We start from the raw sequence: 13,362 nt of genomic DNA, 5'->3' as shown, positions 1-13,362 counted from the left end.
AATAATAAATTGCATTAATAAAAGCAACACATACTCTGGTTGACTGGTAGACAATTGTGTGCAAGGAAGCCTTCCGGTCAGACTGTATTTATTTCCAGGCCGTCATTCTGTTGCTGCTTTAAGCCAGTCCAAATTGCACTTATTCTTGCCTCTGCTTCCTCTGCCTTTGTCCTGTCTTATGACGGCATGTTTCAGGAATATCTAAAAATGATTATTTTTATGCTATTATATCAATAGCATCTTTAATTTTGTAGCAATCTTCTTACAACCTCTGCGTTTTGTTTACCAGTCAGGCATCAGTGTGCTGTTTAAGGAGGAAAAATAATGTTTTTATTTTACATGTTTTCTTTTTTTATTTGTGAAATTTCTGGTTATAATGCAGTGCAAAGAGTGGATTTGAGAGTCAGAAGAGGACTTGAGAACTATGTCTATTTTCTCAGTGACTAAGGAGTTTCCATCGTACATATCCTTAATTTTGTCACCTATAGAATTGTGGTGATGGTATCTACTACATGGTCTAGATGTGAATAGTAACATTGCATGTGTGAAATCTACAAAAGAAGAATGTCCTTTTGTTAACTCCTGGGAGACACTAGTAATAAAGTTACCAACATGCTTTTATTTGTTTCATTTCCTGTATAGTAGCTGCTATGCTTCCTCTTCCTCTGTTGAGAGATGTTCCTGCCCACTCCCAGTATTCACTACTAGTAGTGTAAGAACCCCATAAACTTGCCTCTGAACTGGAAGATATTAGGAAAATTACCTTCCCAGTCTTTCCAGAATTGCTATTAAAATAATGTGGGAAAAGGATAGAAAGTTCTACTTTCTACTCCTCTTTACTCAGATTCCCCAAATTAATGATCCTGGCATGGGAATGGGTTCAGTGCTGATAATCTATGACGAAGGTTGGTGACATTGTTTGGAAAATACAAGAGCCTCATATCAATAGAAGGCAGTTGGTTATTAAATCTTGTAGCGTGAAGTCATAGACCCTCTCTTCAGTAAGATTACCCATGGATTATTTTTTTAATCCCCTGATCACCCAGTTAGGAATGTTGACTCAAACTCCAATGTGTGATACTAATTTATGCTTTGTTAATTTTCTTGAAAATGGAAATGTAGGGCCTCCCTGGTGGCACAGTCACGGCACTATCAAGCTATCTCCATCCACTGTGACATGAGTTTGATCCCTGCAGGGAGCTAAACTACATGGCGCAGCTGACCTCTCCTTTCCTGTCTTGCCCGTTGCTCTCATCAGCAGTGTATGTCAGTAGATCTGCCTGTTCTGCTCCCCACTCTGTCGGGTGAATTCTCTCACCCCCCGCCCCCCGCACCTCTGGCCTGGACCCCAGTTCTTGTATGCATAAATAAATAAAAATAAATCTTTAAAATAATTTGAAAAAGAAAATGAAACTGTACATCACATTTAAGACATAGTCTAGGAGAATTAAAATAGTCCAGTTAGAAATATATTTACACTGTTATGAATTATTGTAAGATTTGGGAGTTATGTATAACTATTGATAATTCCTTTTATTTATTTATTTATTTTTTAAAAAAGATTTATTTATTTATTTGTTTGTTTTATTTATTTATTTATACAAGCACTGGGTACAGTCAGAAGCACGGGAGGGTGAGAGAATTCACCAGAGCCAGAGCGGGGAGCAGAGAAAGCAGAAGGACTGAAGTACACTGCTGAGGGGATCAGCGGGCAGCAGGAGAGGTCTGCACGCCATGTGGGACCCTCCTCCAGTGGCCGGGGAGCAGCCGGGGATCAAACTGGCAGTGCAGAGGCTGCGGGCAGCTTCGCAACTCAGCGCTCAACCGCTGCGCCACCGGGGAGGCCCTGATAATTCCTTTTAAAGCAGTTACCAAGATTTGGTTTAAAATTCTGAAAGGTTTTGCATATGATTTTTTTCTAGATCGTTCTATGGTTGAGAATTATTGACTACTATACTGAATAGACACAGTTATTAAACCAATGTACTGCCCATTTGAAATATTTTTTATCCAGTGCTACAAGATTGAATTGTTTCCAAAAATTTCTTTCCTTCTTTTTTCCCCCTCTCTTGATTTTTAGACATGAAGAACAGCCCAGACCTTTTGTGTTGCATACATGTTTGCAGAAGTCAGGTGATGAAGTACGATTCCTACAAATGTGTTCTCGGGTTCTGGTGTTTTGTCTCCTCCCCTCAAAGGATGTCCAGTCTCTCAGCTTACGTATAATGCTTGCAGAAATTCTCACAAGAAAAGGTAGACTTGTATAAATAATTGATATTATTAATGTTGTAATTGGTAAACTGATATGCTACACACTAATGTGACAGCCCTTTGTATGACACTTATGCAGACCTGTATACTTGTGACCACATGGGAATAAAGGTATTTTCAAAGTTTCAAGTTTAGATGCTGTCAAAGAGGCTATTTACACATGATAGACAGATTTTTTTTTGTGTAACTTATTGCTGAGTGTGTAGTCCATTCTCTTATTATTGTGACACAGGATAACATCCTCCACAGAGAAGCAGCCACTTGGGGTAGCTTTTGAGTTATCCATGCCAATAACATATTAATTAATGAAGTAATATCTATACTCAAACTCCAGTGTGCACTAACTTAAAATACCTTTGCCTCTGTATTCATTGGAAGAACTTGGAATAAATGAAAAAAGGAACTATACCACTGTAAAGACAGGACTGGACACAGTGCAGGTTTTCTGATCCCATGCAGACTGGGTAAAGGAGGAGTCAGAGTCCTCAGTAGTTTTGCAGGTTTTTTATTTGGGGTTCACCAGGCATATGGCAGGCAGGGGTGCTGGCTGGGGGGCTGGGAGGCTGGGAGGCTGGGAGGCCTCCCAGCCCCCAGCAAGTCTTTACTCTATCTGGGCTCTCTGGAGTTCGTTCTGCTGCTTCTCGGCTTCTCTTTTGGCTTCGGCTTCTACTGCTACTGCTGCTGCTGCTGCTGCTGGCGTCCCCATGACGCTGCCCTTAAAAGCACAGTCTTAGCTCAGCTGAATCCCATCTACCTCTGCCCACACCCTATTCCAGGTGCCCGCCATCAGGCATGCATTCAGGACAAGGATCCATCATCTATCCTGATGGCGGGAGGGCAGAAAAGCCTGACATCTTCTTTACCCTACAACCACATAATGTGATTACTAGAAAAAAGTATATCCGTGAAATTGCTTAACAAGGATAGGAAGAATGGAGGTAAATATGACCCCTGGAGAAACCTTTGTGGTCTCAAAATCTCAAGGAAGTAACATTGAAGTTTATATGCCTTGCTCAATGTCTCATTCACTGTATCAGAATTAGCCAGCTGCCTCTGTTTACTGATGCAGCCAACCACAGAGAAAAGGGGAACTTTTAAATCAAAAGTTGGTAGGATAGATTTGTAATCATATAATTGACCTTTTAATAACTTCCTCCCTGAGGTCTACTTTCATCAGTTGGGATAATGTGACTTCAATCTTTCGGCAGAAAAAACATTTTGAGCATTATAAAAGAAAAAAGTAGTGTACTTCATTTTGATAGCTTGTTAGCAATTTGAGTTCTCCGTTATGTTCTTTCATTATTTCCTTATATTTAACTCGTCTTTTAAAATTGAGGTAACATTGATTTTCACTGTTGTTTTTACTCACTTATTGAAGCCACTTGAACGTAGCTAGCCATCATTGGCAGCATATTCAGAGGGATGCACAGCTGTGTGTATGTGCATGTGCACACATATGTACACACACATTTCTAAATATGGTACCAGAAGTACCCATTTGGGTACTTTCAACATATTTCCCAAATGCAGTTTCAATTATATTAAAGTTTCTTGAAACGAGAATACCTTTCTCAGTGGTGCTTTCTTCTCCTTCCCACAGTTTTAAAGCCAATAGTGGAGTTACTTAGTAACCCAGACTACATTAACCAGATGCTGCTTGCTCAGCTGGAGCGCAGAGAACAGATGAATGAGCATCACAAGAGAGCCTACACCTATGCTCCCTCTTATGAAGAATTCATCAAGCTTATTAACAGTAACTCTGACGTTGAGTTCTTGAAGCAACTAAGGTATTTGGTCTTCAATTATAGCTTGACAGTAGTTGTTAATTACCATACTCTGCCTTGTTTAAAAACATGTGATTGTCAGGGAAGAAAATTCATAAATTTTACTATGCAAGACAACTAAATTTATCCAGCTACACCTTTAGCAGAATTAGCTTTTATTTTAAAGTATTGAGTTTTTCATGTAATTAAGTTTTAATGGATTGAACAATATTCACTTGTTAAGAATATCTGCTTAGCTGCTCAGGTGCCTGTCTTAGAAAATCTTTGTCAGGAGATAATGTGTTTTATTAATGACAGTGGTAATAGTTTATAATTAATACAAGAACATTGTTTTGGTTTAATTTTTCTTAGAAAATTCAGGGGCCTAAGTTAGGGAATAAGGGGTTTCTTGAATAATTGTTTTGAGAAAACACATTTGAAAAATGCCCCAGGAGTCTTTTGTAGGGGTGTTCAATCCTCCTTATCATTCACGAGTTATGATTATATTGGTTTGTGAAATTTGTAGGCTTCTGTTTCTCCAGTGACCCTTCTGTTTTAGGGTCCCAGTAGTAGTAGTACGTGGGGGAAAAAAGGAAACTCTGGTTTCAGCTTTGTTTCTGGTTAGTAATTTTCTTAAGTCCCTCATGGAGAAGTAAAATATTAGCTGAAATTAGGTCTTTGAACTGTTTGAGTTTAGACTTACAACATTTGCCTCTGAACTAAGGTCAATATTAAAATGACTTATGCTTCTTAATTTTCTAATCTGATTAATACACCATCTAAGAGATGTGGTAGATGACACTGTGTTCTTTTAAACTTTGTTATATGTTAATCTGGGTCGTGCAGATGTATAATGATGGATTCATTTGCATCACTTTGCTTAAACGTAATTTAATTTTTATGGAATATAATCTCTGGAGATTTTCTCTTTCTCTTTCCATGTGTAATCTTAAATAAGTTACATGATATTTATTACAGATTTATGATTATGTCTGTCTGCAACTTTGTTTTTGTGACAGTTCAGCTGATTAAAAAATCCAAAAGCCAATAGTACCGATTTATTATATGCAGTTTATAAGTTATGTCCTCTTAGAGATCATTCTTGCTATGACGTTGACTCCTTGATTCCATAGAAAGTGAAAATGCTTATAATCACAGGACACCCTTGTTGTCTTTTATTTCCCTTTGTGTTCTTAGCACACACATGTGTGCACATGCCTTCTGGAGATGCAATTTTAACCAGTACTCCAATATTTCTCTACCTGGTGCTTTTTTTTTAATTTTTTTTTTAAAGATTTATTTATTTATTCAAGCACTGGGGTGTAGACCAGAGTGTGGGGGTAAGAGAATTCACCAGGGATAGAGCAGGGAGCAGAACAGGCAGAAAGACTGAAGTACATGCTGAGGGGAGCAGCGGGCACGACTGGAGAGGTCTGCTGTGCCATGTGGGAATCTCCCTGGCCGGCACTGCAGAGGAATCAACACGGTGCTGCAGAGGCTGTGGACAGCATCACAGCACTGTGCTCAACCCACTGTGCCACCTGGGAGGCCCCTCTACCTAGTGCTTTTATACCTATTGTTCCCAGATGTGTGTTGCGTGATGGTACCAAGGTAATGATGCCTACCTTCTATAGAATTACAATTCTCCTCAGAAATGGTTTATGAGAAGATGATACTACATGTTAATAAATTGTGGATGCGTTGAATTTCTCAGTATTTTTCCCCTGCTAAGTAGTCTTTCCATAATAAAGTTAGACATGGGTATCGTTTGGTATTTCCAAGGTACCTTAAGATAATAATGTAGGGTAAATAATGGGAGATACCTGAGTTATTCCATTATTCATTCTTCCAGACTTATGGATCAGTGTTCTATTTTGTGTACCAAATTAAAGATTCCAGCACTGCACACATGATGACATAACAGAATGGTGCCAAAGACTTTTTTTGGTCAAAACTAATTATTTTGAATGATCAACTGTACTCAAGGATCATCTGTCATTTATATCTGAGCGCAGTTCCTCTAAGATGAATGCATCTTGATAAGAATCATTAATGGTTTGTCGTCTTCAAGGTATATTAGCCCAAGTTATATTAGCCAAAGTTTTAGGACTATTTTTTATATTTAAAGATTTATTTATTTTTATACAAGAACCGGGGTACAGGCCAGATGTGCGGGAGGGTGAGAGGATTCGCCAGAGACAGAGCGGAGAACAGAACAGGCAGACTGACGAAATACACTGCTGAGGGGAGCAGCGGGTGAGTCAGGAGAGGTCTGCCATGCCATGTGGGTATCTCCAGCTGGTTGAGATTGAACCTGCCCTGCAGAGGCTGCAGACAGCTTTAGAGCGTTGTGCTCAACTGCCTGCGCCACCAGGGAGGCCCTAGGACTATTTTAAATGTTATAAATATCTTAAATAGCAGGTAAAGAAGTAACTCAGCAAGAATTGCCTTTTCAAAATCAAAATCATGGTCTTTCCTGCCTGCTGATGATTGGGTAACCTGGTTTCGTCACAGTAGGAGCAGTGTGGATTGCCTAACCGGAATGGCCATAGATTACCCTAGAAGTTCTGGTTTTAGATTTTTCCCCTTTCCCTCCAGTATCAGAGGTAATAGAAACAGTGTGAACACTTAAATCTCTCTGTAAAATCACTTCCTCTTGATGTCATAAATAGGGCAGCATTGAAAGGTAGCTCACCGGGTGTCCTAGGAAGTAGGTCCTCTGTGGCGCACTAAGATCTCAAGGGGCAATGGAAATACTGAACTAAAGAACAGTGTTTTCCTACATAACATACACCTCAAAAACATCTTTAAAGACACATCACCCAAAGCAGTGATAGTGAAGGCAAAGATAAACAGCTGGGACTACATCAAATGAAAGAGCTTCTGTACAGCAAAAGAGACAGTAACCAAAACAAAGAGAAACTCCACTGATTGGGAGAAAATTTTTGCACACAACACTAATGATAAAGGGCTGATCACAAAAATCTACAAAGAGCTGATGAGACACAACAAATACACAGTAAATAATCCAGTAAAAAAATGGGCAGAAGAGCTAAAAAGAAACTTCTCCAAAGAGGAAATACAAATGGCCAACAGGCATATGAAAAAAATGTTCAACATCACTTGTAATCAGGGAAATGCAAATCAAAACTATGAGATACCATCTCATCTGTGAGAATGGCACATATTAAAAAAAAACTAGCTATAACAAATATTGGTGAGGATGTGGAGAAAAAGGAACTCTCCTGCACTGCTGGTGGGAGTGCAAACTGGTCCAACCACTGTGGAAAGCTGTGTGGAGGTTCCTCAATCTGCTAAAGATGGAGCTTCCATATGATCCAGCAATCCCACTCCTGGATATTTACCCAAAGGACACAGAAACATTAATTCAAAAGGGCACCTGCACCCCTATGTTTATAGCAGCACTATTTATAATAGCTAAGCTATGGAAACAACCCAAATGCCCCAAAATAGATGACTGGATCAAGAAGATGTAGTACATATACACAATGGAGTATTAATCAACAATCAAAAAAGATAAACTCATGCCATTTGCAGCAACATGGATGGAGCTGGAAGGGATTATGCTTGGTGAAACAAGCTAGAAAGAAAAAGAAAAATACTGGATGGCCTCACTCATAGCAGGAATTTAGAAAACCTACAGGAAAAAGACTAATTATAATAAAGAAAAACTCAAAATCAACAAGCAACTATAAACCAAAGACACAATGCGGGGTGGTGGGGGAACAAGGTAGAGTACGATGAAAACAAGGGGGGTGGGAATTGTATGGGGACTATAACCATGACGAAAATGCATGCATTGTGCAAAAATGAAAAATGATGTAAAAATATATAAAATAAATAAATAAAAATAAAAAATAAGGAACCATGTTTTCAAAATTGAGGTATAACATACCATAAAATTTACCATTTTTAAGTGGTTTTCAGTCTAAGTGTATTCAAAAGACTGTGCAACCATTGCCACTAATTACAGAATATTTTTATCATTCTCTAAAGAAACCCTGTTCCCATTAACAGTCATTTCCTTTCCCTCCCCTTCCCCTAGCCTTTGGCAACTACTACTCTGCCTTCTGTCTCTGGATTTTTGCCTATTCTGAATATTTCATAATCTTGGAATCATGCTCATTGTGACTTTTTGTGTTTGTCTTTCACTCATAATGTTTTAAAGGTTCATTTATGTTGTAGCATATAATTAATACTTTATTCTTTTTTTTGACAATAATATTCCATCACCTGAACATTGCAGCATTTTGTGTATCCATTCATCAGTTGATGGACAGTTGGATTGTCTGCCTTTAAAGAATGCCTTTTGAGTGATTATTGAGCATCTTCAGTAGCTTTCTCAGTGACTGCTGATGAGAGTGAAAAGAGGTGCTGCAGATTCCTAGCCGCCTTCCTAATGTCATCTCATGCCACCCACACAGAGTAGTGAAGTGCAGGCACAGGAGGGGGTGCTCCTGTTGTGCATTATCCCTTTATCCTCTGCTGTATTTTGTGCCCTACACCTGTCAGAAGGCTATTCTGATGAGTTATTCCACCACCCCTGGACTGGAACTCTCCTTATATTAAAAAAAATCATCTTAGGGCCTCCCCGGGTGGCACAGCGGTTGAGCGCTGGGCTGTGAGGCTGCGTGCAGCCTCAGCAGCGCCGGTTCAATCCTCGGCCGCCAGGCGAGGGTCCCACATGGCGTGCAGACCTCTCCTGCCACCCGCTGCTCCCCTCAGCAGTGTACTTCATCACTCTGCCTGTTCTGCTCTCCGCTCTGGCTCTGGTGTATTCTCTCACCCTCCCGTGCTTCTGACTGTACCCAGTGTTTGTATGAATAAATAAATAAATCTTTAAAAAAAATCATCTTAACTTGTGGTAAAATGTACATAAGTGATAGCCATTTCTGAGTATACAGTTTAGTAGTATTGAATACATTTTCATTGTAGATACATTCATCTTGTAGAACTGACTGTATTTTTTAAACAATGACCACTCCATACTTTCTTGGCCCCTGGTGACCACTATCCTATTGATACTTCCTGTCCCTTTGAATTTGACTAAGTCCCTCACATAAGTGGACTTATATAATATTTGTCCTTTTGTGTTCAGCTTGTCTAGCATCATGTTGTCAAAGTTCATCCATAATGTAGCATGTTAGAATTTCCATCCTTCTAAAGACAGGATAACTGGTATTAAGACTCTTAAAAGGAAAATCACCCTATGCTACCAGTCTGAAGTCTAGGCTAGATGCAAGTCATTTAATTGGTTATATACACCTAAAGGAGTTATTTCAAAACTGTTTATCACTGAGGTAGATGGTGATACTATGAGGATACTGATTAATCAGGGTACCTTATTCTCTACTATGTTTATTGTAATGGGCAAAGGGCATTTTATCACTGGCCTTGCTGAGAGATGTGTTTTAACCCAAGAATTTTTAACCTTGGCAAATTGACATTTGGGACTAGAAAATTTCTTGTTTAGGGGGATGATTCTGGTTATTGTGGAGTATTAGCAGCATCCTAACCTTTGCCCGCTGGATGTCAGTAGCATCTCTATACTTGTGACAACTAAAATGTCTCCAGACATTGCCAAGTGTCCTTGGGGGGCAAAATTACTGTTGATTTAATGCCACTGACATTAAAAAAAAATTTATATATATATGCACACACATACATATATTTACATTTTAAAAGGACAGACTTATTAGGAAAAGAAAGAAAAAAAAGAGAGCGACACCTGCATTGACTTACGTGGGCAGAGAGATGCTGCTGCTTTGCAAAGGTGTGGAAAGAAATGACTGTGTAGTCATAGGCGGGCTGGAGAGCTGCACCCCACAGAATGATTATGACCCACCAGAGGACAGAGGTTCTTCCCCTCAATTATATAAATTAAGTCTGGAGTACCCAGGACTAGTAAGGAGCCTGCATCCCCCTTGAGCACCCAGAGTCCTTCTAGCTCACTGATTTTCCTTTTTTTTTTTTTTCTTCCCCAAAAGGCCTGGAATTCTTTTTTTTCTTTTTTTAAAAAGATTTATTTATTTTTATTTATACAAGCACTGGGTACAGTCAGAAGCACGGGAGGGTGAGAGAATTCACCAGAGCCAGAGCGGAGAGCAGAACAGGTAGACCGACAAAATAAACTGCTTAGGGGAGCAGCGGGCGCAGCAGGAGAGGTCTGTGCACCATGTGGAACCCTCACCGTCAGCCGGGTGTCTAACCGGCGCTGCAGAGGCTGCAGGCTGCTCACACCCAGCGCTTAACCACTGCGCCACCAGGGAGGCCCTAGCTCACTGCTTTTCTATCCTAAGGGTGGCTTTCCTATGTTTCATGGTTGAGGTGGATTCTAGAATGCCATCTGTCATATCCTGATTCCAGGAAGCAGAATGAAGGCACAAAAGGAAGGTGGCAAAGGTCATGCACTGGCTGTCTCTTAGGGACATTTCTGGCAACTGCTCCATGATATTTCTGCTTATATTTTGTTGACCAGAACAACTGGAATATAATAGGAAACCTTGTCCTGGATAGCCTGATGTTTAGTTAAAAATGGAGGATTCCATTATGAAGGAAGAAAGAAGAATGACTATGGGATAAGCAAATAGCCATTTTTACTGCAGTGCTGTGTCTTATGTGGTTATATTGAGGCGGGCTAGCACTGCTCTCCTCACAAGCCCTGAAAAACTACTGCTTTCCTGGACTGGACATTTGCCAGGGTTAAAAAGATGCCAAACATTCAAGAAGGGGAAAACTTGTTTTTCAGCTACCATTTCTTGAATACCTCGTCTATATTAAGCACAACGTCAGTCTCTTTATAATCATCATTTTATTTGATCATCATAACTATGTGATTTAGGTACTATTACTTTCATTTTATGGTTGAAGAAAGTAAATTGAGTTGTGTGGAATCACATAACTAGTAAGTAACAGGTCTGGGATTCAAATTCTGCTCTCTGACTTCAAATCCCATATTAAAACTGGGTAATGTGCTACCCAGCTAGGCAGAAAACAGTAGTGACACAGGCCTTACCCTCGTGGGATTTCCTGCAAGTGTGGAGATAATTCTCTACTGTCTGTGAGTCTGTGCAGGCACTAATCCTTTCCATAGTGAACAATAGCATCCTAAGAGCCATCATCTGTTATTAAGACAGTGATAGACTGCTAGAGGAGCCAGCAGTAATAAAGTCAGAGCTGTTGCTGCCATAATTTCATTTACTGCCAGTCCAATCTCTATTAGATTTTCCAGTTCTCCATTTGTTTATGAAGAGCAAAATGGAGAATCTGAAAATCATAGAAAGGAAGTGTTAACAATGAATGAAAGGTTTGTACTTAAAAAGATTAAGGATTATTTAGCTTGGAGAAAAAGGAAAAAAAAACTAGTACATGCAGAGATTGATATAGTGTTTTATATTTTAATAGGAGAAAGCATGAGGAAATGGGCATTTTTCTAATTTTTTTTTTTTAGATATTACGTGAATGAATTTCATCTCTGAATTAGATTAGGTACATTTACGCATAAAGAGACTATATTTAAAATATTAAAATTCTTAAAATTGCATCCTTCTGTGAAGAATTTGAATGATTTGCATGTTCAGCATTTTGAACATTGATTCTTAAAATATACTGTGACTCATGAACAGTAAAATAGGATTATGTTATGAAAAGGGTCGTAGAAAAAGAAATTGAGCATACCTTAAGATAAACTATGCACCATGTCAGAAAGCATTAAGTACATATAAACTGCTATAGAAAAGGTTAGTGTGGATGGATGAGATGAAAAATCATAAAGGGTAAAAACAAAGAGAAACTTGGCATTTTTTTGTGAAAAGAATAAATGAATATAAATTTAGTGTAAAAAACTCATTAAAATGCAATGCTGCCTATGAAAAAGGGTTCTAAAAGATCTTTCAGTTTTGTAAAAAATAAAAGTACTTTGATTTCAGATTATGAGTCCTTCTGTTGGTGTCTGAAAAATAGCAGAGGGCACAGGGATGGGAGTTAAACATCAGAGAACACATTATTTTTGCTTAGGAAAGATAAGTATTGGCAGCAATGTAAGATTTGATATAGGAAGAGGAAATTTTGGTGTAAAGGAGTTTATGATCTGTTTGAAATTAAAGGATTTATTACATGCTTATAATTGAAGCAGCCCTGGCACTGAGGGCATGCTGTACCCACTCTTATGAATGATAGATAGTATCACTAGTCAGTTATGTAAAGCACTCAGCCCAAGATCTGCATATTCCTAGCTGTTAGCTGCTATTGTTATTGTTATAATCATTAGATCAAGATTGCAAATAGATTTCCTTGTCAACACTGATCAATTACTAGTGTATCAACTGGAATGCTGTTAGATTTTGAGGTCTGCGGATGCCCCATACTTAACAATGCTCCTTTCTCCTGAGATCTGAACCACCTTAGAGCCCGAGAACTAAGGGCTATGAAGACCAAAATGTCGCTGTGACTACTGTTAGATAATGAGAACGTGCTTTGTAGACACGAGCAATGTATTTTCTAAAACCAAGTCTCAGTATTCTTTCCCACCTAGCAATGCTGAACCAGAATAAACCTCCATGTCCCTGTTTCTCCTTCCCTCCACATTTCTCTGGCAGGTGCAGAGTCCATTTGCCTGGTGCCCTCAGAGACAGAGCATATGCTCTTCCCAGGAAAGAGCAGAAGAAAGGGCTGTGTTTCACGTGCCCACTTCCTCCTCCTCCTCTGTGATCAGATTAAAAACCTTTTCCTTTCTAAGGGAGCAGAGGAGGGGAGTGTGAGAGGTGGAGAAAGGCCAGGGATAGAGCTGCTTATACTTAGAATGAAACATCAGGAGTTTGAAGGTGGGTAGGGTGGGTAGATAGTGTTCTTTCAATTAAAAAAAAAAAAAAAGACTGTGGTGCTAAGTCCTTACAGAGCAGAAAAGAATTTTATGAGTCACATGTCTACTAAAGGGATGGTAGTGAAGAGTGGTAGAAATAGCCTGCTGGCAATTTTTAACAGCTAGCTTTTGTGGGGAGGAGTGAGAAACCCTGACTTGTAGCATTTGCTGATTTCTGTGGTGTTAATACTCCCACTATGGCCCATTGTCATAGCTGGCATCACATCACTGGATGCGGAGGTGAGAAGACATTTGATGGGCCTAGGAGTTTAGAGGTACATAGTATTTCTGTCATATTGATGTGATAAATACCACCTCAAGCATAGATAATAGTAAAAGGAATAAGATGATTGGGAAATGAGTTTTGAGTACTAGTAACTTTTAAAAGATATCATTTATTAAATTGTAGGTTTGTCTAATTTCATTTTTATTTTGGTGACTTTAACT

The 13,362-nt window shown here is 39.1% G+C and overlaps 1 protein-coding gene across 6 annotated transcripts in view; it reads left to right on the top strand.

Moving 5' to 3' along the window:
* The window catches only part of SNX25 (sorting nexin 25), a 110,605-nt gene that overhangs the window by 52,021 nt on the left and 45,222 nt on the right, over positions 1 to 13,362 (top strand). For all 6 annotated transcript variants that reach the window (XM_037526364.2, XM_037526363.2, XM_037526362.2 and 3 more), the window contains 2 exons: positions 2,081 to 2,253; positions 3,872 to 4,058. In XM_037526364.2, coding sequence (XP_037382261.1) covers positions 2,081 to 2,253; positions 3,872 to 4,058 — 360 coding nt within the window. The remainder of the gene's footprint in view (positions 1 to 2,080; positions 2,254 to 3,871; positions 4,059 to 13,362) is intronic.

The sequence above is a fragment of the Talpa occidentalis genome, unplaced genomic scaffold (genome assembly GCF_014898055.3).
Source record: "Talpa occidentalis isolate TD23 unplaced genomic scaffold, MPIMG_talOcc4v2.1 talOcc4.4, whole genome shotgun sequence".
Classification (NCBI taxonomy): domain Eukaryota; kingdom Metazoa; phylum Chordata; class Mammalia; order Eulipotyphla; family Talpidae; genus Talpa; species Talpa occidentalis.
This window is presented reverse-complemented; position numbering and strand designations above follow the sequence as displayed.